Raw genomic sequence first — 25,003 nt, forward strand, 5'->3', positions numbered from 1 at the left:
AAAACCGCAACCTGCAACAGTCTAAAGAGCAAAAGGATTGAACTATAACAAAAAAGGGGGAAATAAAACATTACAATTCACAAGAAATAAAAACAATACACATTATAACAGGCTATGTCACTACATAAATGGGGGCAGAAAGGCCAAATAAAAGGGCTAAATACACATAAACAAATATATGTCCCCTGGAAGCAACCAATTTATTTATTTTTAAATCCCTGGCACTAGTGGGCTTTTCTGCCACTCCCCCCAGCAGGAAATGCAAAAAATATAGTTAATCTGTCCCCAAGGGGGGGGGGGGGAGTCTTACATTACTTTGGCCCATCAGGAAGTGACCCTTGCCAAAGGGGTCGCTTCCATTTCAAATTTAAAACACTCCCTTGTGTCTAGTGGGGTTTTCTGCCTTCCCCTGGGAGCAGAAACGCCAAATAAACAAACCGATCGGCTCCCGGGAGGGGTGGCATAATATACTTAAACAAAATATATGGCCCATGGAAGCAACTGGTCGCTTCCAATTAAAAAAAAACAATTCCCTGGTTCTAGTGGGCTTTTCTGCCCCCCCCACCGGGCCAGACACACCAGAAAATCAGGCTATCTGTCCCCGGGGGGGCAGAATATGATTTTGAAATAAATTAGGCCCCTGGAAGCGACCCTTGCCCAAGGGGTCGCTTCCATTTAAAAATCAAATGAATTCCCTGGTGTCTAGTAGGGTTTTTTGCCCGCCCCTGGGGGCAGACAGGTAAAAAAAAAACATTCTGCCCCCAGAGGGGCGGAATCTACTTATTTATATATTAAGGCCCAAGGAAGCAACCCTTGCCCAAGGGCAAAAAACACAGTTGATGGACAGAATGCAGAACAATGTCTTACATTCACCCAAGTACAAAGATCTGGGCCTAAATCCATCGTTTTTTTGCACTCCACACCACCCTAGGTCAGACAGTGGCTATATGCAAATCAGCCTTGACCCTGTGCCTCATGGGAACAGTCCAGCCCGAACTACCAAGCCATGTCTTTCCTAGACCGGAATCAAGCATCCAAGGACTGGTTTCTGGCTATCAGCCTTCTTCAGCCTGGATAGCTTGACTCCAGTGATGTGGAGAGCCTGGGACTCACGTCTGAGCATACCCAGCCCACTCGGGGTCGCTTCCACTTAAAAAAAAAAAAATGAATTCCCTGGTGTCTAGTGGGGTTTTCTGCCCCCCTCGGGGGCAGAAAGGCCACACAAATAAACCAATCTGCCCTACTTATTTCTATATTAAGGCCCAAGGAAGCGAGCCTTGTCCAAGGGGTCAATTCCGATTTTGATAACTGAATAATCCCTGGCTCTAGTGGGCTTTTCTGCCTCCCCTGGGTCCAGGGGGGGGGGGGGGGGGGGAGGGCAGAAAAGTCAGAATTAATATATGCCCCCCAGGAAGCGACCCTTGCCCAAGAGGTCTCTTCTTTTTCACTAAAAAAAGCATCCCTGGTGTCTAGTGGGGGCATTCCTGGTGCACGATCGCGTCGCTGTATGCGATCGTGCACCAGGAATGCCCTGCATTGGGACATCAGGGGAGAGGAAACACTGTTTCCTCCCCCCCGTTGCCTCAAGGCACAAAGAAATGCCCCCCCCCCGCCCCATGAGAGGCCCAAACCTAACTCCTCTCCCTGGACGCGCTGGAAACAAATGGTTTCCAGCGCGTTCAGCGCTTCCTGATGACGTCGGCGCTCGCTGTGCGCGCTGACGTCTTGGGGAAGCGTGGGGAGGCTCGGGTGGCAGCGGAAACTCTTCCGCTTCCATCCCTGTTTGTGGGGGCAAGATCGATGCCTCAGGGGGGAGCGCCAGTGCTCCCCCAGGGGCTGTGCTCATGACAGAGCGGTTCTGTCGTCAGCACAGCCCAACCGATGCTGATAACGGTACTGCTCCATCATCAGCATCGAAGGGGTTAAAACCAGCCCTAGTGGCTTTGTCAGTGCTTGTCTATTTTTTTTTTACATAAGTGGGAATTAGAGAAAGTAGCTACAAATAGCGACCAGATGTACTTAGCCTTCTTGTGGTTGCAAAGGGTTCAATTCACAGAATCGGGCCATTTGTGACTGCAAAAAGGTATTTTCTTACGTACAAAACTAAATTGTGATTTGGTAACAAGTTACTGATTCACAATTTAGGTTTGCAACTAAATACCGATTTGGTATTGGGAAGGGGCGTGTTCAGGGTTTCTCTTCCAAACTTCAAATCAAATTGGTATGCATTAATATTTTGCAACTGAAAATTCAGTAAGAAAACATTTAAACTTTACCGATTACAAAAATGTAGTGATTAGCCATTCGCAAACGGAAGGATAACGGGCTGTATTTTTTTTTTAAAAGCCTTATGTAAAAGCAATCACTGACTCAATGGTCCGCTCACCTCAGTAGGGAACCATCCTTGTGATGGTGACCATTCCTAGTGGGTCACAATTTGGGCCGTACCTCATTAATATTCATGAGGTATGTCAAACTGCGACCCACTAAGAATCAATATTTTGCGATCCGACTTATTTTTACATAGGTCGGTTTGTAATTGTGACCAATATTTTTGTGACCAGTGCTTTGTGCTTCTGGTCCTAAATTTGCAGAATAAATATGCTTAACAGAACTCTTTGCAAATGTCCTTCCAATCCGTAGTGCTGATTCCTTGCTTTTTTCTGTAAGCTCACTAGCTATAATGGAAAAAGTAAGCAAGCACATTGTGAGGCCGGCATCCTTTGGCAATGGAGTGTCCTTTGCTGGAGCTTGTGCTTCTATCCAACCACAACTAGATGTGAAACTCTCCACTCCCACATATTTCCCTAGCTAATGAACAGTGAAATGTATTATGTCATGTGACTTTGGAGTCACCCAACCACCAGTTAGCGATAAAACTTGGTTAGACCTTTTTGTGTACAAAAAAAGGACAGACCTGCCAGGGAATCCAACAGGCTTGGGCAGTGCCTCCAATAAGCTTCATTAACCGAGGATTCTGCAAATGAAGAAAACTTCAAATGCTTCCGATAGTAGCTATCGCCTTTTATTCATGCACCCTTGCTCATGCACAGGCCAGCTTTATGGTGATGCAACAGTGTAGCCTCACCTGGCCCCGACTTTGGTGGGGGTTTGGAAGAGTTTGGTGGGTGAGCTGCCTATAAAAAATAACATAGGTTTAAAAGTAGGTGAACTTCTTTGTGCATCCAGTAGTTTTCAGGAAACAATAACAATGCCAAGATAGATCTGGTGATTAATGTTACTGCTGGTGAGAGATCCTAATTTTGGCTAGTGGCAGTTTTAACTCATCATAAAGTAGTGCAGAGGAATAATGAGCCTGCTGCAAAGAAAGTGTACCATGCAGATAACAAAAATGAGTCTGAGTGAACTAGGAGTAGTGCGTTAAAAAAATTAAATGTATGTCAGAGAGGAGTTATGGAGAGGGGAGTGGCACCGTTGGAGAGTGGTAGTGAGGGAATTAGAGGAAAAGGAGTTCTGGGAGGGGCACCAAAAAACACTGTTGCACCAGGCACCATCGACACAACACTAAAGACAGCCCTACTCATGTATCATACCTCTCATTCCACCATGCATGGCATGGAGAAGTAGTGCTCAATCCTCTTTCCAACAAAGGCGCACTTTATCCACAACCTCAAGCACAGCCACACAATTTGCTGCAAAGGGTAGGGGACACGTTCTCTTAAGCCCCAAACCTCTGGTCCCTCTGTTGTCTGCCCAACATTGCTTGCCTTATCGGGTGTTCAATGAAGGTTGCAACCTGCATGCATCTGGAAGGCCACCGGGCTGGGCTGAGGAGCCCCAATAACAGAACACTAACTGCTGGGTCATGGCTTCCATTCTTGACTTCCAACATTCCTTCAGCCACAAGTAATACAACTAGCCTCTGAAGCTGAAAACTAGAAGCCATGATGAACACAGAGATAGATAGGAGGTAGCTTCTCAGCTGGTCCCCAATTGCCTGATTTTCGAATCATGGATTTTATGTCTCCAAGAAATGGGAGGGGAATATTTGAAAGAGGTCAGGCTCTCACCTTAGTAGAAGGTGATGAATGCAAGTGTCTGTGAGTGTAAGACAATATCGATTTGCTCACCTATTAAGCAGGCAAATAGCTTAGTGAATAAAGGTTGCCTAAAAGGGTTGATGGTTAAATTGAAAGGTTGAGCTTGTGGTGCTATCACCGTTGACAGTTTATGTGAAAGTGAATACAAAACGTTTTACCACATATAGAGCTGAGTGGCTGGCTGCTTGATCAGAGTCATCATTTATTGTTCAATAGTGGTAAAGTCTGTGGCATTGAAGGTCCTATAAAGTAAAACAGGTTATAAAAGGAAGATATTTATGTGTTCATAATATGTGACTTAGCCTCAATCTATGTTAAGACAATTAATTCTTGAGTTAAAGATATTACACAGTATTGCTCAGTAGAGAGTTTAGAGGTGCAAAGGGGGGTGGTGAGTTTAAGCAAACTTCTAACCCATAGTAAGTCTCGGCCAGGAAGGAGCACATCTCTTTTCCCCAGTGGCCACAGGTTCTACAGCAGCTTCCCACAAATATAGTCTACTGTTTTATTTGTTCAGTTTTCAGCTGTGTACTGTGATGAAGTGAAATAGTTTTTTTCTGATATTTATCAATTTGCATTTGTAGGAATCGCAGAAACTGAAAATAATAAAAGCGCAGGCGACTCAAAAGATTCTGCTTATGCTTCTCAGGTAAGGGCAAATATATTCTTACTCCTCTCTTCTTTTTCAAGAGGAGGCTCGCTGTCAATAGAAACACACCTCTTCTCCTACCTGTAGGCTATATAACTAGGCAGAGCAATCTCTTCAGTCAATATACTGACTTTCACCTGCAGATTATATTTTCTCAGTATCATCAGCTCTTACTTTGATGTCTATGGAACAGATGTACAAAGATCACATTAAATTTAAGCTGCACAGGTCAGCAATTGACAAAAGGGCATGTCAATCGGGAATATCAGTTGTAAAGTATAATAACAATATATCAGAAGCCTTTACACATGTATATATATATATGTATATTGTCTACTGGCGGTTGTCAGTAGGTTGTTATAGTAAGGGCCTAGTTTCCATAGAAAAATCAATTTTGGTTTTGTCAAAACGCGCTTTCTCCATGAAGTTTCCTGCCAAGATTTAGGAATGTGCTACGGCCTAAAATGCTGGACAGAATTACAACAAATTTAGCAGAAGGCTACCTCTTGCTCCAGAAAGAGTTCTTGTGTTATTTGGTGTAAATCCATTCAGTAGTTTTCGAAATATTAAAGGTACACCAAATTTATATATCTAGGGTTCCGGACCCTCCCCAAATCCAACCAATCTCATGCGGGGATCTGATTGGCTGCCAACACTTTAACCAGGAATTATTGGCAGCCAATTTGGGACTCAGACTCAGCCAAATCACATAAAACTGAAGAATAAAGAAAAGGGGAAACGGTAGGAGTACTGTCCAGGTGTCTGTAGATGGAAGACTGGACCTGCTTTCCTTGAACCCAGGAATCCCAAAAGTGACTTCAAGGGTCAGTGATCTTACCTCCTGGTTGAGCCACAGGACTCAACAAGCTTCCAGAGGGCTTGCCTCCAATTGCCCAGCTGTCCAGCAACTGTACCTGCCTAAGCCCGGCTGCTGGCCTCTGCATCCATGGGGACTTCATCCCCCAATGAGCAGTGATCCAGGAGCATTTGAAGAGTGGTGGAGAAAGGGGACAGGGCCATCTACGAGATTTCTATCTGCTAAAGGGAGTCTGCTAGAGTGATTCATGATTCCCATGTGCTCCATAAGGTCCATAAGGTCCTTGACCCTCGGCTGGCCTCAGAGTGTACTCCTCCTACTACAAAACTGTGCAGATTGAGCTAAAGGTAAAAAGCTAGACCTTCTGGGTTCTCGTAACCACAAACAGACTCTTCGTGTCAGCAGCAACTGCCGGCATCTCCAACCAATGCTAAGCTTCAGGGGCAACCTGCTGTTCGCGCCAACAACAATAATCTCTTGGCTCCCACCAGTGAAAAGCTCCAACTAAGGCTCCTTCTGTGGACTTGGACTGTGGCAGACAGTAAATTCTTCCCCGCAATTAACCGGGTCCTTGTATTCAACCTATGCTCCATCGTGGTTGATCTGAACTTTTGACTGACACAGTCCCGTGTGAACGGATAACGTGAGTGACCATTGTACTTTTTGGGGCTATTTTTACCTCAAAGTTTTAAAATTCGTTAATCTTTTCTACCTACTGGATTGTTGGAATTTTGGTGTCATTTTATGTATTAAAATATTATTTATTTATTTATTAAATTGGTTTATGATTTTCCTCTCATTGTGTGTTCACTTTATTACTGTTTCTGTGCTAAATAAATACTTTACACATTGCTTCTGAGTTAAGCCAGACTGCTTTTGTGCCAAGCCACCAGAGGGTTATATACAGGTTTTTTTAGTGACTCTTGTGTGTCACCCTAACAAAGATGGTGTTTATTACTTGAGTAGGCCTCTCACCCATCTCAACTAAAAATCCATATATCTGACAGAGGTAAAATGGCACAGAGAAGATGAATATATTGATCTCACAAAGAGATTCCTCTTTGTGGCCTACGGAACTAGGACCCACGCCTATCACATCAGATTATGCCAGAAACATAGGATTCCTCCTGTACAACAAACTCACCGTAGTATCGCAGAACAACGCTTCACCTCCTCATGTTTCCGCTTCCTATGCATGCTGCATTAGATCTTCAAGCGGCTCCACCAGACCTACTGTCACACAAGCCCTCATTATGAGCAGACTAGACTACAGCAATGCACTCTGCTCTGAATTCCCAGCCCACCTCATGCAGACTCCAGACCATGCAGAACGCCACCACCAGACTCATCCCCAAACAACCTCGCAGCTACCACATCTCTCCTCACCTCAGCAAGCTCCATTGGCCCCATCCATAAATGTGTCAGTTCATGCTTCTCACCCATGCATTCAAAGCTCTTAACAACATAGAAAATACCTACCTCAACCTCCGCCTACACTTCTACTAACCAACCAGAGACAATTGAGCTCAGCGTCACTCGTATGCACTCCGCACGTCAACAGAAATAGAGCCTGAGGTCTTGAATTGTCATTCATTGCTGCCAAGACCTGAAATGACCTCCCCCAATACATCAGGACCTTCTCTTTGCTTCTCGAATTCCACAAGAAGTTGAAGACCTGACTTTTTCATTTATACCACATCAAAGACACAGCCGGATTTTGGCTTGTCCTATTCACATGCTCATGGCCTGGATAACCTTGTGGGTGACAAGTAGGCTTAACAAATCTACATAATATAACAAAAAAAATCACAAGTTGAGGTCTTATTTAAAAATAATGTTGTCAAAATCTGTTTATTGAATTTTATGCAAAGGTTACAAACATTTCATAGAAACCATATTGCATTCAGTCCGTCTTCACAGCAGCATAATCCATGCATTAGATAGCTATAGTATAAGCACTGTTTAATGACAAGTTTCGGACTGCCCCTACGAGCATTTTCTGAGAGGAGAACCTTGTGCAGACTCTGAATGAAAACATAATAACATCAGTACAGGAGGAGTGCATGATCTATTTGAACGCCACCATAAGTAAAAGAACAAAAACCAATTGGTAATGAAAAGAAATGGTTAAAACCAACCAAACCCAGGGTGGCACATAAGCGTATGTTCTAGTATGTGGAGGGGGGTCTTGAAGGGAGCCCCCGTGACCTGCATGCGAGGGCCCACGTGGGAGTGGAGGAAAACCCAGGGCCCCAGCTTCAGGCAGGAGGAGCCCCCCACTATATCAGGAAGAGATGTAATGCCCTCAGTCTTGGACCGCATGCAGGTAGTGGATGCCCCTCCGACAGTCAGCTTACTAGAGGGCTCCAAACATATTTGAAGCCCTTACTGAAGTACCCCGCAATGTCCGAGTGCACGCCACAGCCGGGTGTGCCAATGTGTAAGCGAGGGTGCCTCCGGTTTCTTCCAGGCTGCTTCCAGTGCTTTCTTGGCCGCACCCAGACACAGCCACATGATGGAAAGTTCTCATTGGTTCTGATACTTGAGAATTGGGTTGCAAACTCCCAGAAGTATATGTTCCATGGAGTCCCTAGTCAGGTATCCCAATATTAGCCTGATCTGGGATAATATTTCCGTCCATAAGGGTTGTATAGCGGGGCAATCCCACCATATATGTTTAAAATCCCCCAGAAGGCCGCAAACCCTCCAGCAGCGACCGGACGTGTCAGGTAAAATTGAGTGTAGCTTCTGTGGGTAAAGGTTCCAGTCATGCATAGTTTTATAGTGGGCCTCCCTCAGGAACATGGAGTGGTTGTTTTTCGTAATTTCTTTGTATAGGGACTCCCAGTGCTTGTCGGAAGGCGGGTTCTGTAGAATGCCCTCCCAAAATGTTTTGTGGCACAGTGACCGCTGCGGGCTGAGTGTAAGCAAAATTTTATAAAGAAAGGAGATGTACCCCCTCCCTGCATTGCCAGTTTGGACTTATTTTTTCCAACGGGAGTAGTTGCCTGGTGGCCGCCTGTTGAATCTCTGGCTGCTGGACCCAATGTACTAACTGCGCATAATGGAAGCCTTCAGTTTGTAGAAGCAGGAAGTTGGTTATGCAGTGGGCGAAGGATCCTATCTTCCCCTTGGTGACGAGGTCCGAGATCACGAGGCATCCTCCCTCTCTCCAATGATCAAAAGGCCTTTCTCTTAGCGATGGGTTGAAGGCAGTGCTAAAATGAATGGGGGTGTAGGGGGATGTAAACATGGTCAATGGTAGAATTTTGGTCACCGTGTCCCATACCTGGAGGGTAATTGCTTTGTGTATGCTCAGATAGGCGTTGGCCGACCTGCCAGCCCTCTGTCTCCACGGCAGGGCCCAAATGGTTCTACCTGTCATCTGTCTGTCTATGTGGAGCCATAGTTTCCCCGATTCCCTAAGTGACCATTCACCCCGTACCCGCTCTGTAATATAGTATGAAATCCGGGAGAGCAAGACCTCCCTTGAGTCGCGGCCACTTCAGGAGGAGGTGCGGGTGACGTGCTCTTAGACCCTACCAGATGAAATTAGCGATCATGGATCTCAACTCCTTAAATAACCCCTTCTCAGGGGGGATAGGTAGCCCCTGGAAGAGATAAAGAACATGGGGAACCTTGTTCATCTTTACTGCGTTAATTTGACCGATCCAGGAAATGTATGTGGCGCTCCACTTTTTAAAGTCAGTTTTAAGTTGTCCATGTAACAGGGGGAGGACGTTTCCTCTACCATTCCTCGCACCTCTGGGGGCAGCGTTAAATTTAATATGAGAGATTTAGAAAGGTTAACCTTGAAGCCTGAAACCTTTTCAAACTGCCCTAGTTCCTGTTGTATTTCGGGCAGGGAGACAACTGAGTTGGTTATCAGCAGGAGGACATTGTCTGCAAACAATAACATTTTGTGGTGATCTGAGCCAAACCTAATTCCACTAATCCTCAACTTCTCTCTCACCATTGCTGTAAAAGGCTCGATGCTAAGGGCGAAGAGCATCAGGGAGAGGGGTCAGCCCTGTCTGGTACCCCTAGTTGAGTTAAAAAATTCAGAGGCCACCTGTTCACTAAAACCCTGGATCTTGTGGTACTATATTTGGCCCTCACCATCCCCAGGTAGGACTAACAGAACCGAAATTGACACAGAGAAAGCCCAGTCAACTCGGTCAAAGGCTTTCTATGCATCGAGTGCAAAAGGGCTGCAGCTATCCGTTTCTTCTGGGCGAAATACCCTTCGGAGATTGTCGTGGGTCTGGTGCCCTTTAATAAACCCTGATTGGCCGGGGTGAACAAGAGTGGGTTGGACTCTCTCTAATCTAGTTTTAATACATTGTTGCATCAAGATTTAACAGAGCAATAGGTCCTTACCCACTTTCGGGATTATCAAGATCAGGGCTTCCCCCATGGAGGGGGACACCACTTGGCCCGTCGCAATATCATTGAAAAGAGTAGTAAGCTGAGGAGCAAATTAGGCAGCAAAATTTTGATAGAGCTCCGCCTTAAACCCTTCTGGGCCCGGGGCTTTATGTTGTTTAAGGCAATCAATGACTGCCTGAACTTCTTCTTGGGATATGCTGCAGCCCAACACCTCATTAGCTGGTGCCGGGACCTGAGGAAACTCTAGAGCATCTAAGTATTGTGTCTGGTCTGTCACTAGGGGTGATTCAGCCTGGTATTGAGTGCTGTAGAAGTCATGGAATGCTACTGCCTTCCACTCTTCGCTGGTATGAATGACTCCATTCCTGTCAATGATTTGCTTCACATAGTCCTTTTCCTGTTTAACCTGTAGATGCCTTGCCAAGAGGGAGCCTACCTTATCTTTCCCCTTGTAACTGTGATCCTGCAGTCTCAGGATAGTCTTTTCAGCTCTATCAGTATAGATGGCATTCAATATCCACCTGAGGGCCCTGACTTTTCTGAGGGCTGATCCCAAAGGCATGTCCGTGTGTGTTTTTTCCTCCTTGAGCAGCTCTTGTTCTAACTCCAAACGTTCTTTCATCTGGAATTTCCTCAGGGAGCTTACAAGGGCAATGCAATGTCCCCTTATATATACCCTGAAGGCATCCCAATTGTTTGCTGGGGATGTGTCTGCGAGGTCATTAGCTGTGACAAAATCGCTAATAGCTTTACTGTAATCTGTCCCTGCACAATACGTCTGAGAAATACCATCTAGTCAATTTGGAATGTGGGGTTGGCCAATTTAATATGCAAAGTCAGGGGAGCATGGTCCTAGATGGTTATGGGGAGGATGAGGGAGGCTGTGCACACATGTTAGAGTGAATGACTAACAAAAATATGGTCTATCCTTGAATACGGCCTGTGGGCATGTGAAAAGAAAGAATAGTCCTGCATGGTGGGATTGAGTACCCTCCAGATGTCTAGCAGCCCCAGTTGTTGTAGAGACAGTGTCAGTGTCCTGCTAAACACCCCCCGGCTCTCTGTGAGTGTGTGGTGTCCATCTGTGAGTCCCAGATGAGATTAAAATCTCACATGAGAATAATTTCCCCTGAGGCAAATCCCGCCAGGGAGGCGAGAAAGGCAGATATAAAATCAGCCTTTCCTGTATTAGGTGCGTAGTCTGCGGGAATCATGCAGGGCCGACCCCAACAACAGCCCGCTAACCATAATAAATATCCCCTCCTTGTCGCTTTTTGAGGCCTCTAGGTGAAAGTGAGTGGAGGAGTGGAACAACAGGGCAACTCCGTTTTGTTTCCAGGAACTGGGGGCTGGATATGTCGTTGGGTAGTGCCTATGATTCAGCCTTAATTCCTCTCCCTTTTTAAGATGAGTCTCGGCCAAAAGTTGTGGACCCTGGTCCCCTAGAAATTTCCAAAAGCATTGCCTTTTATTAGGGGAGTTAAGGCCCCTATCATTCCACCACATTAGTTTACCCCCCATCTGCCCCTTCGTCCTGTCGAATGCAGTAGCGGGGATCCCCCACCCCCTCCCCTGTGATCCCCCTATTAAATTAACAAAAAACATGAACTTTTCAGGATTCTGCAGAGTCCAGTTGGACTTCATCTTTGGAAGGCTACTGGAGGAAGACCACTCCCATACCCAGAGCCCCATGAGATTGCTTTCGGAGACCTTAGCTCTGGAATGTTCCCATCTCTGCTCCAGACAGCTAAGCAGCGATTGTCAGCTGGTGTACCCTGATTTGCAACAATAGCAGAAAGGCGGAGACCCCTCTGTCACCAATTTCCTCTCCCTAAGGGCTTCCAAGCACCCCGGGGATAGCTCCACTGCACTTTAAATCTGTTCAGGAAAATGAGCACTTCTGCAGTTTGAGAGGAGTAATCTTATAACATGCATACGAGGGCAGATGCTTATGTATTCTCATCACAGCGACTTCTTGTTTGCTTTTTTAGGAGTTTGTCAAGGCCCAGGAGCTCCCTGGCCAGGGGGTGATCATTGAGTGCTTTTTACGGTGATGCCTCTCTTTGTGGCAACACTCTCCCCAGATCAAGGAGGGTCGCCGCCCCCTCCACCTCCGTAAAATGCTGCTGTTTGTTATTGAGGGAAAAGGCAAGATTGAATGGGTATGTCCACCTATATTTAATGTGGCGCTCCCTCAGGGTAGATGTGATCAGCCAAAATTGTTGGTGCCACATCAGCGTGGCCTGGGCGACATCTTGGAAAAGAGAGCAAGTTGCTCCCTGGTAGTCTACCAGCTCTCTGTCTTGAGATTTTCGGAGCACCAGTTCCTTGACCTTAAAGGAGGCAAATTTGGCCAGGATGCCTCTCTGGAGTTTACCACCTACTTGAAGTAGGTGGTAAATGCAAGTGTTTTGCGACTGCAATTGCGGTCGTAAAACATTAGTACATTGTTTTGAGACTCGCTATTTGGAAAGGAACGCCCCTTCCAAATAGCGAGTCGCAAAACCTATTTACTGAGTCCCCCAAAAATTGTGACACACTAAATAGGCTATGTACATGGCCCAATATGTTTTTGCATGTGCAAACGGGTTCGCAAACCCGTTTTCACATGCAAAAACGGGTCGTATATATGGCACTAAATTAACTGGAAGACATTCTGATCTATCAATAAGCAGCCAAAGCCCAGAACAATGCAGTCTTCGCTCAACCAATAAATTTAAGGTTTTAGTGTTATCCCCTCTAACAAACCGTTTTCAACATCGTCCTCCTTCAATCCCTCCAATGCCAACATCAAGTCACCAGTTGAAACTCCTGTAATAAGAGGTGGCCACCCTTCTCAAAAAATCAGCCATCGAGAGAGTACCAATATCTCAGAGAGAGAAGGGAGTATACTCCAGATACTTTCTGGTCAATAAAAAGGGCCAAAAGCAGAGTACAGACCCATTCTGGACTTGCGGACAATCAACCCACACATAAAGAAGGAAAAGTTTTGCATGTTGGCGCTTCATCAAATATATCCACATCTCAGGCAGAGGGATTGGATGTGTTTGTTGGATCTGCAAGATTCATACTTCCACGTTCCGATTTCTCAGCATCACAGGCAATTCCTGCGTTTCCGGGTAGGATCCGCTCATTATCAATTCAAAGTCCTACCATTTGGGTTGAAGTCAGCCCCCAGAGTGTTCATGAAGTGCATAGCGGTGGTGACTGCCGCTCTCTGCCGCAGGGGTGTCTTCATGTACCCGTACTTGGACAACTGGCTGTTGAAGGGTCCTTTTCCGGACAGCATAAGATCCCATTTCCTGAGCTGCATCGAAATATGTTGCCATCTAGGACTCCAAGTGAACTTCAGCAAATCAGTCCCACAACCAAGACAGAAAATACATTTCTTAGGAGCTCTGTTAGACTCCAAGCTAGGAAAAGTGTTTCTTTCGGAGGAGAGATAGTGTTCCATCATTCAGAAATTTCAACTGGTTCTGCACAGCAAGAAGTTGCCGGTGCTAGGGTCGATGGCATCCTTCATGTTTCTAGTCCCAAATGCATGACTACGAATGTGTCCTCTTCAGCAGAATCTGGAGGGCAAGTGGGACCAGCAGTCAGCTCACTGGGACGACAAAATAACTTTGTCAAGCGCGGCTTGAGAGTCCATACCTTGGTGGATGAAGATTCAAAATCTACAAGTCGGAATTCCGTTCCATCAGCCTCCTCCTGTCCAGACACTGATCACAGATGCCTTGCTACAAGGTTTGAGGGCCCACATGGGACGTCTTCAGACTCAAGATCAGTGGTCTGTCAAAGAGCGCTCCTTCCACATCAACATGTTGGAGTTGAGGGCAGTCCATCTAGCCCTCAAAGCTTTGCTACCCTCGATTGAGGCAACATCAGTGTTAGTACAAATGGACAATACCACCACAATGTACTACTTGAACAAGCAGGGGGGAACACGCTCACGTACCCTTTCCCTGGAGGCTCAGAATCTATGGCATTGGCTCCTGGCTCAGAATCTGTCAGTCGCAGCAGTCCATCTGCCAGGAGAGCAGAACGTGAGAGCGGACGCTCTCAGCCGTAATTTCGATGACAAGGAGGACTTGGTTCTCAACGAGGAGGTCGTAGAAGACATTTTCCAGTCATGGGGTCGTCCCACCATAGACCTCTTCGCAGACAACGAAAACACCAAATGCCAAGACTTCGCCTCACGGTTCTACCGTCCAGGATCCAAAGGGAATGCCCTTTGATAGACTGCTCAGGGGCATTTGTGTACGCCTTTCCACCCCTTACACTGATCCCAAAGGAGGTGAACAAGCTAGCTCATTTGTACACGAGGATGATTCTCCTTGCCCCAGACTGACCGAGACAATGGTGGTACCCGGACCTTCTACATCTGTCGGAGTGTCCTCACAGGAAGCTGCCGTGCAGGCCGGACCTGCTACCCAAGAAGAACGGGAGGATTCATCATCCCAACCTTCCTCCACTGAACTTGGCAGCATGGCTCCTGAGGTCATATAATGCGGCCACCTAGGACTACCGCAGGACTGCATGTCCATTTTGAAAGAAGAACGACGTCCTTCCATGAGAAATTCCTATGCATGCAAGTGGAAGCGTTTTTACATGAGGTGTATGCAGAACAATTGTCATCCTATCAAGGGTCAGGAAGAGGTCATTCTCCCTTACCTACTGTATCTGGCAAAAGCAGGGCTGAAGTTTAATTCCATTAATGTGCATTTAGCAGCTTTAACGGCTTATAGGTGCTCACCTTCTCATCCTTCTTTCTTCCAATTACAAGCTGTTAAAGACTTTCTGCAGGGCTTGAAGAAGGTCTACCCTCCGGTACGACCTCCGTTGATATATGGATAGATGTAACCAGATTACTGTGTTAAGTTAGCATGAGCTTTTTGTGAGTTTAAACGCCATTTCTCCTTTCTGCTGCTTTTTGCACACGATACACATCTGCTGCTTTAGCTTTGAGCCTAGTAAAATGTTTTTGGTTCATACGAGAATAATATGTTGTTACACTGATATCAGCCTTGCTTGGCAAGTTGTGTCTGTACAGTGAGTACTGAAACCTTCAAGGATATCTCAACACAGTAGTTGTTATGAGCACTGATCTTCGCACGTCCCTAGACATAACATACATGCAGCTGCAGCCAAATTCTGACTTTAAGCGCGTTTTATATTGCTCTGCACAAGAGCATAACACACACTTGATGGTGCTTCGCATGCAGAGAGCTGGTTGCTGATGATGTGATCCTTTACCACTAGGATCTTGAGGTATGGGGCCGCTCTGCTAAAACCCACAAGAGACCGTCTTAGATATAATATAATATACTAGCTAGGGAGGGTGAGAATTAGGTTTTGTTAAACCCGATTCATTTTAGCATAATACTATGCATGCACCGTTTGTGTTCTATGGACTAGTGACTATGCTGATTACTTTGTTTCTTATAATATGTTTGCTTGTATTAGCTAAGATACTGCGCTTGTGAGCACTGCATTAGTGAATAAACATTTCAAATATGCACGTGTCCTCTTTTACTCCTTGTTCTGGATTGAAATGATTGTATAACAAAAGAGTATTCATGTGTTCCATGTTACCTGAGGTGTACTAAGTTCATGTTCTGGTTTGTCTAAGCATTGGGAGTTTATGATGACCAATGAGACACTGATTGCTAGTCTGGTAGGGGATTTTTGGGCACTAAGGTGAGTTTTGGTACACCCTAAATCACTGAGGTTCCAAGCCTCTATGCACAGTTCTGTCTGAGCACGGAATCCCTGCAACATGGCGCCCGATCGTTGGTGGCCTTTTAGCGTGTTACTTGAGTCGTACATCATTTCAGTCCTTAACCCCTTCACTACTGTCTCCGGTTAACGGTGGTGTCGGATAAACCTACTTATATTAGTATAGGTCTTTTCAAGCTTGAATCCTTCAAAACGGTTTCCTTGAATTACTACCCAGTTGTGCTACAGGGTTGACTTTGTACCTTTACCTTTTTGTGTCACTATGACCGCTGTGGACATTCCGCAGCATAGTCGCATTGCGGTACGCAATCATTTGCAAAATTATAATGTTCCCGTGGATGGCATGGCGGTCATAATGTCGGTGAGTGGGGAAGCAGCTTACTCATACAAATTTTTTTATTCGTGGGTGACCTTCCCAGCTGTGGATGGTACTTCTGGTATGTTCCATACGTACACTCCCACTGTTGTGCCGAATGAATATACTCCGTATAGGGCACAGGAGGTTCCTATTGATACTTGGCAGCATCGAGTTTGGTTTTATGGCACCCTACCCCATCCGTTAGCAGCTCCGAGGTTGGGTCCTTTGTCCATCCCAGGCGCTACCTGGCCTGTTTTGGCTGGGTTTACCCCACATCCTCAACATGGAGCATGTTCAGTTGCTGAGTTAAGAAAACTACATGTAGTCGCAATTAGCGTAATGAGGTTGTTAGTGCAATACATCACCCGCAATCTCCCGGGCAGGGCCTTGGGTGGTGCGGCGCTTCCTGCCGGACAGGGCGGTATGAAGCTCAGTCCCATTATGGTCAACGCTGTGATGGGCAGGCGTCCCCAGGAACAGGATGATTTTCCTTTCTGGCTTGCCGAGAAGTTTGACCAGCTGGAAGCTGTATTTCCTAACACATCTCCTGGTGAAAAACACAGGATTCTGACAATTAGCTTGCCAAAGAATTTGACCCCCGAAATCGGTGACTGTGAGACCTGGGGTAAAACATTTGCGGCGGTCTACGCAAGGTGTTACGGCACTCGGTCTATGACTGTCCTGTGAACGGTCCTTAAACGTGTTCAGGATGACCACGGACCGGAGGCTGCGGTTGAATTGGGTATGCACCTCTGTGAATCCTTTGATGTGGTTTCCGATCTCATACTTGCTAATGTCAAGGGGGATGCGGTGAACTTTCAGGTTACCAATACTTTGCAGGTGGTTCACGATGCCGATAAACCCAGACAGTTGGCGAAAATTATTGTGGCGGCTTATAAAACCGTGGGCCGCAATAGTAGGGGCCTCAAGCCTTTTTCTACTAAAGAGAAAAAAACACCCCAAGGGCAGAAGTCGCAAAGCGACGACCAGCCCAAGTCCAAAAAACAAAATTGGCCTAAAAAACAGAAACAGGGAAAACAACAGCAACAGCAGAAACAGGAGTCTCGTCCTGTGTCTCCATTGCCTGCGCCCACAGAACGTGTTTATGACTTGCGCGATCGCGCAAGGATAAAGTTACCTGATCGTTTTCAGGTTCCTGACCAACGCTCTCCTCGTTCTTTTCAGGAAACATCGGCCCTTTCGATAAGGGGTGGAGGAGGCGGCAGGGGTCAGGGTGGCCAATAAGGACGTGACCAGCCACGCCCGAAAGACAGCAAAGGCAAGCAGGGCGATTCTACACCGAAAAGACCCCAGTTTCAGAAGAAGAAAGTCGCTGCTTTAACAGCACACAGATATGCCACAGATAGTGAGATCCCAGCTTCAGAATCAGACATGGGCTCGGACCTTGCTGTACAGCGCAGCGGAGATTACCATAGTGCGAGAGGCCCTGCGTCCACTACTGAAGGTGACAGCGACTGACCGTTATGTTGTTGTTGAGACAGCTGACACTAGAGTAGCTCCCCCTGGCAGGATCTATGAAATTGTCTCATTCATTGAGGGTGACATTCAACGCACTATAGAAGGGGTATTTTGGGAGAATCTTACGACTACCTATGACATTTTGTTAGCGGAGCCTGACTGGCCCCCACCTTTTGTGCTCGCAGCTCCGAGAGGGGAGGAGGTAATCTTCCCTAGTTTTGCGCACATAGTCTCGAAGGAGCATGTGCTGAATTTTGCAGAAGAGTGGGCTAAGGCTCTTGCGCCGGCTCTGTATCGTACACACTGGGTGAGATAAATTTTCCCTGCACCACGAAATTCCTTTACAGTTTATGCCACAGCCTCAACCTCAATATCCCATAAAGCGTAAAGCAAAAGCTTCCTTTGCGGAAATCCTTGAACAATTAGAATATCAGGGTGTTATTGAAACTTGTGTGTCGCCTATGAATAACCCTCTTTTTACTGTCACCAAGCCTGACGGTTCATATCGTTTGGTATTGGATTACCAGCATTTAAACTCGCATTGCCGTACTTGTGCAGTACAAAATACTCACGGCTCTGCTTTAGTGGATAGTCTTGTGCGTAAGCGGTTTAAAACCACGCTTGACATTTCCAACTGATTTTTATGCCCACCATTTGGATGGTCTTAGTTCCCAATGGACCTCCTTTACTTGCGGCGGTGTACAAAAACATTTCAAACATTTACTGATGGGCTGCAAGAATAGTCCTGGAGTGTTTGCTGCCCACATAGTCCTTCTCTTAGAGAGTTGACCCAGATGCTTGTTCATATGTGGATGACATTTATCTCACGGATGACGAACTGTGGGAGCATCTGTGTTGAGTTGACCGCTTAATTTGTAGCTTTGCGGACTTTGGTTACAAATTCAACTTTGCAAAATCGCACATTGCAGAGTACACAGTGTTGTTCCTGGGCTACGAGCTTAACAATGAAGGTAGTGGATTGGCTCCTCACTTCCTTGAGAAAAGCGCACAATTGCGTGCTCCGACAACTCTGAAAAAGTTACAGTCTTTGCTGGGCTTTTTGAATTTCGTGAGGACATTCATTCCGGAATATGCTCAGCGTATCATACCCTTGTATGCTTTGATACAACCAAATTTTACGAAATCGAACTGGCTGCCTGAGCACTCAGCTATACTGCAGTCTTTGCAGGCTGATCTGCTCGCTTCTAAATACTTATTGGCTCGTGATAATCACACCAACCTGGCGATAAGAATCATCCCTGGGATGGTGGAATTCACATACCTTACTTTTAACGAAGGAGATACAGTACCTATTGCTTACAAGTCACACTTGTACACTTCGGCTGAAATGCGATTTTTCACTGTGGAGAAAGTTTTGACGGCTGTGCAGATGGCGATTCTAAAGGAACGCGCTCTGTCACAGGAAAAACGCATGTTGGTAGTTACCCCGTGTCCTGCTTTGGAGGCAGTTACGAAAGCCAGTGTACCGAATTCTAAAGCTTTGCACCCTTCGTGGATACAATGGGCTGCGTCATTGACGTCTCCGGATGTCACGTTCATTTTTTACGCCTCCTTACGGTCGCAGGAGTTTTTGCAATATGAGTTTGTTCATCCTGCACCTTTAGCTATGGGGCCTTTGGAGGATTTCCATTGCATCATATACACTGATGGTTCGGCGCTGGTTGCGCATGGTTATAAACACGCCTACGTTTCCGCATGCTCCATTGTGGTAGGTGCCATGGTGAATGATGAGTTCAAGTCCAGAGTCGTGCACACGCAGACTCTAGGGGACTGCACCGCACAGTTAGCAGAGCCCCGTGCTCTGATGCTTGCATTGGAGTACGCTGATCCTAGTGTGACAACACTAATCGTAAGTGATTCTTACTACTGTGTCCAGTCTTACAATGAAAACTTGTTCTTTTGGATTCAGAATGATTTTCGTGATTCCAAGGGTAGCACAATAAAACATAAAATTATCTGGGTCCAAGTGGCTGAGCTTAAAGAGCAGTTGCCACTCGTGTTTGTAATTAATACTGTCGGTCACCAGCGCGTGGGAGTCCACGCTGTTGGCAACTCACTTGCTGATGAAGCAGCGAAATCAGCGGTATCAACATATTTGGTTGCGGCAGTCACACGGTCCAAGAGTGAGATTGATAATGATATCTTGGCGGCTGTTGCTGCCACTGAGAAGGGAGATAAGTGTCCTACAGGGTTCCCTTCGAAGCACACATACCACTTAAGTCCCGATAAGGTTCCCTTATGTAAAAATTCCGGAAGTTGGGGAGAGGTTGATTCCCAACTCTGATCGCAGACATTCACTGATCACAGCGGCCCATGAAGGGGTTGCGTCTGCGCATGCAGGCTTTTCTGCTACTGTGTCTCAGTTACAACAACGTTTTTGGTGGCGGGGACTGTACAAACAGACGCGTGACTATGTCCTTCAATGTGACATTTGCCAGTAGATTAAGCTTTCAACTGCTACGCGTCCACCCCAAACACAGTTGTTCATTTCTAATAAACCGTTTGGTTGTGTTTATTTAGATCACTGCAGTCCTTTTTCTTCTGATACTGCGTACAAGTACATCTTGGTAGCAGTTGATTCATGCACACGCTTTGTTTTGGTCTGGCCTCATCGCAGCGCTGATTCACGGACTGTCATCAGGGATTTGCTTGTCTTTGGTGGGATTTTTGCCTGTGGTACCTTCCATTCGGATCAGGGTCCTGATTTTGCCTCTAAGGCGTGTAGGGATGCCATGGCTTCGATGGGGCTCCAAGTCAAGTTTTCGTCTCCATACCGGCCTGAGGGTAATAGTGTTGGGGAACGAATGAACCCTGACTTAGAGCAATCACTGACAGCTCGAGTTATAGGCACTGGCAGAAACTGGTTGGCCCATCTTAATAGCGTGCAGCGTGCCCTTAATAATCTCCCTAGAAGGTCCCTGGGTGGTCGGACCCCATACGAAATGCTCTTTGGCATCAAGATGTATGTCCAGGACCTTGACCGTCAAGACGCGGTCGGTTCGGCTGTCTCCTTTGACGTAGATGAACATTGTAATGTTTTACAAACTCTACAAGAGACCAGAGACAGTCTCGCAAAGGAACACTTGCCCTCCACCCCGGATGATGCCTTGCAGATCCCGGTAGTTGGCTGGCTACCCCAAGTTGGAGAACTAGTTCGGGAGAAGATCAATAACAAAAAGGAATTTGGTCCCTCATACTGTGCTCCGGTTCCCGTGCTTGGAGTGAGGGGCACAAGAACAGTCCTTTTACCACCACTTCCAGGTCATAAAGAGAACAGGTATATCTCCATTGACAATGTCAAAATACACTGAGTGGCCGGTTCTTCTTAGCATGACACCGGCAGTCTCATGTCCTTCAATGGTGAGAAATTCTGTTTTGGCCACTGCTTCGGATTGTGCACCGGAGGTGGTCCTCGAGATGCCTGCAGTTTCCAGTCCTTTATTGAGTGCTTTGCCTGGTGCTCACCTTGATGATACAGATTACACCTACCCTACTGACTTATCTATGCCTGATTTGCAAACTCGTTTAGCCACAGAATCCAGATTATCATTTGACACTGTTTCACGTACATCAGAGAAACCCACAAGGTTGAGAGCCTATGCGACTTTGTTTAAAAAACATTTTTTGATACCCCCTTGGACTTACATTTGGCTGGGGCTTTTTGCTCTCTATATTTTTATGTCAATTGGTTTTGTGTTTTATTTTTTCCGATTTGTCAATGGACATTATGTCGAGGAGAGAACATGTATTAAACATCTGAATGGAACTTTAGCTCCCCACTCCTCATCACATTCGGCACACAGGTTGAAGAGAGACTTGGCCTTTGTTAACATCACCGCATGGCCTGTCCTGGATGGAATAGTCTGGGATGCAGTTAAATTTCAAATCCTTGGCCCGACTGAAGTTGTTAATGTTCCTATTGTACTTAGAGTTAATATGGGGGATGTTGTTCAACAAAATATACGTTCCGATGATTGGGAAGTTCGGGCCGTGGAGGCTTTGTTTGCTGATTTGAAATATTATGCTGCCTTTGATGCTGAAGATTTATATTATAATCTGCTAATTATGGTGATTTGTTTGGCAATCACTATTTGCACAAAACTAATTCTAGGAGGGGTACTGTGAATTATACCCAGTGGGAACATTGCCCAGCTCCTTTAAGAGGCAGCTCAGACACATTTTTGAAAAAATATACATATTTTACTGATTTTAATCAGTCCAATCCCGAGTCATTTTATTTTAAAATGACAGACAAATCCAATTCCAAAGTTAGACTTACCGATACTAAGTTACTGTATTCGAAGTCCTTTCTAGACCAGCTGGCTGTTGGTGGCTACGAGTTATGGAAGGAAACTATTGACCTTAAATCAGTTTGGGGTAATAAAAGTTGGCAGGTACAAGGCACTGAGGCTTTGCACCGTGCATGTCTCATCCCAAGTCATATGTTGTTTTTGAATTCTAGCATCTCACAGACAACATGCTTTGGATTGGCTACTTCTAAAAAATTAAATACTCCTTCCTTCCCTGATTTGGAAGAATATTCAGGTTGGGAAAATTCAACTAAATTTTCAATTAGAGAGTTGCAGATCCTTTTGCTAAATTCATCCTTTAACATATGTTTGGATCCCAAGGGCTGGTTGATGTGGCACAGAAGTGCAGATTTGTGCCAACATTGTTTTTTGGGCCTGGCTGAGGGTTTTACTCAGGTCAGAGTAGATCTCCGTTTTGAGAGTGACCATTCTGTAACCACTTATTCAGTAGGCAAAGTATGTCAGAATTGGCTCAAACACTCCACATTGGAGTCAGTAAAATTACATTTGTCTAAACTGACTGATGAGGTTGACTTAAATGATTTCATAAAGGGCCCGGCTAATGGTAGATCTAAAAGATGGATCTATACCATTTATAATGAACTCTGGAAAACATCACAGATTGAAGCGGCTACCTGCCTTAGGGCTATTGACCAAGCTAATTTAGAAAAAGTGCTTGCAGTTGTGGACAACAGCATTAATACCCTTTCCTCCCGAATTTACACATTAGATAATATTGTTTCATCTGTTGTTGAAATTGTACATGATGAGGTGTCTGTTTTATACCATGGTCAAAATCAATTGCGTTCTGTTATGCAGTTTGCGTGGACCTTACAGACGCTGAAAAATGATAAAGTGCCTTGGGCCTGTGTTAATGTCACATCTCTGTTTGCACCTTTTAATTTGACTAAAAAACAACGTTTACTTTCCATGAGAGATGCTTTTTTTTCAATGTTACACATTGAACGCTTAGAGTCTTTACCCTTTTCAGTGGCAGAGGCCACGGCTACAACGTGGCTAATCCACGGATTGATTACTTTACCTTTCGCGCTTTTCCAGTTTTCAAATTGCATGAAGTATTTTGCAATAGGCAGATATGAGCGGCTTGGTACCTCCTACTTACATGAAGCCTGGTCGCTCCCTTTTACTTATAGATGCCTTAGGGATGGAAAGGAGGTATATCTGAATGGAGATGAGTGTACAGAAACACCAGATCACTCGATGATGTGTAGGCACATCCAATTGCATGGTTCATGTAACCAGAACCGCCCTAATTTAGCATGTGTTTTAAAAGGTACACTGGTGCCTGCTATAGTCCCGACTTTTACCTTATTAGTTAACAGGAGTTATTTACTTTTAAACAATGAAGATTGTTGTGGGTGATTGAAAGGCATAGCTTACGTTGTAACAGTGAGTGAGCGTGTCGTTTGCTGTAAGAATGTGCTTTATCCACCCCCGCATGGGAACCTGGATGTTTCCATCTGGCCGAGAATTCCGGCCTTGAAATCAGAGTTCAATGAGATGAGCAGAATAAGAGCCTTATTGCCACAAAAAGAAGTTGCCCTGACATCGGCTCGCGAAACATTTGTCCTTCACGTAGCTACCACCCGCACAGAAGTGCATGCCTTATTAAATACTGACCTTCCTTTACATTTTGGTGAGCTGATTCACACAATCTTGAACACATCCTCCACTTCGGGGCTGGCTCATTTTTTTAAAGTAGTAAGCGGTGGCTTAATGACTTCTTTCCAGAAACTATTTGGAGTCATTCCTGCTTTCCTTCACTCGATATTCTCCGGTCTATTTGGTGGACTTCCTGTTTTGCTGGCACTGGCTGCTGGTTTTTTGTTACTATTTTGTTTATTGCAAAATGGATGTCTGTCCTGTCTTCGCAAACGAGCTGGAGCAGTTGGCACTGTTTGGCAACAAGATGCTTGAATACTATGGTGTGCTGCCACTTGCCACTTTGAGTGCATCATATGGATTATTGTTTCGATATTCCTATTTCACCTGTGTCCAGCCTGTATTCCATTGCCGGAGCTGTGATTTCATGTGGGCCCTGGATTTGTGTCTCTGCAATTTGGTGTCTCCTGAAGTGGATTATGGTCATCTCATGAGTCCCTTAGTTGCTCATGAATTGCTTTGTTCTGACGGAGGGATTATGGCCTCTGCAGTGATGCATGGAGTTCTGGGTCGTTGGAATATATTCGCAGCGGTGCAAGATTTCTTGGCACACAGCTTCATTGAGAACCCACCGAGTTGTCCTCTGATGGTACTAGCGGCTCCGGTAATTGAAGAGCATGTATGTTCTTTTTCTCTATTAAATTGGATTGCTGAGTTGTTTTTGGATGATAACAGTGACTTCCTTTTGGAAGCGGTTGCTGCTTATTTCGCCTACTCAGTTTAAGGCTGACTCCTATTGAAGCCATTGGTGTCATTTTAAAAAAAAAATGTTATTCTCTCAAAATTTTTCCAAGTTCATATGGACTTTTTTTAATAAAACAAGACCTATTGGCTTTACTAACAGTGGACATTACAATGTCATGCTGGTGAGATTTGGGATTTTTATGCGGACAACATTTTTTTCCTCACCTACTCGATTTCGAACTGAGCGTTTTATTGAACTCTGCTATCAACAATTGAGTCCCTTTTATTGTCTTATCTTATCTGAAACGTGCTCGGATCAAGGGAGGGTGATATATGGATAGATGTAACCAGATTACTGTGTTAAGTTAGCATGAGCTTTTTGTGAGTTTAAATGCCATTTTCCTTTCTGCTGCTTTTTGCACATGACACACATCTGCTGCTTTAGCTTTGAGCCTAGTATAATGTTTTCGGTTCATACGAGAATAATATGTTGATTCTTGGAAGGCTGCTTTTTTGATAGCGATCACGTCAGCTCGCAGAGTGAGCGAAATTCAAGCACTCCTTTCTAAAGAGCCCTATACAGTTTTCCATCTAAACAGGGTAGTGTTGAGGACACATCCCTCTTTTCTTCCTAAGGTGGTGTCAGATTTCCATGTGAACTAGACCATCTCTCTACCCACCTTTTTTCCCAATCCCTCCACTCCAGCTGAGAGGGCCTTGCATTCTCTGGACCTGAAAAAGGTTTTAAAATTCTATCTAGATCGGTCCAAATCAATAAGAAAATCTGATCAACTGTTTGTCAGCTATGGATCGATC

At 45.4% G+C, this 25,003-nt stretch overlaps 1 protein-coding gene across 1 annotated transcript in view; it reads left to right on the plus strand.

Moving 5' to 3' along the window:
- Nucleotides 1–25,003, plus strand: part of C9H14orf39 (chromosome 9 C14orf39 homolog) — a 1,344,786-nt gene that overhangs the window by 1,116,768 nt on the left and 203,015 nt on the right. Inside the window, exon 13 of the mRNA XM_086939475.1 lies at nt 4,646–4,710. Within this exon, the coding sequence (XP_086795601.1) occupies nt 4,646–4,710 (65 nt within the window). The remainder of the gene's footprint in view (nt 1–4,645; nt 4,711–25,003) is intronic.

Source organism: Lissotriton vulgaris, chromosome 9, assembly GCF_964263255.1.
Source record: "Lissotriton vulgaris chromosome 9, aLisVul1.2, whole genome shotgun sequence".
NCBI classification, from domain to species: Eukaryota; Metazoa; Chordata; class Amphibia; order Caudata; family Salamandridae; genus Lissotriton; species Lissotriton vulgaris.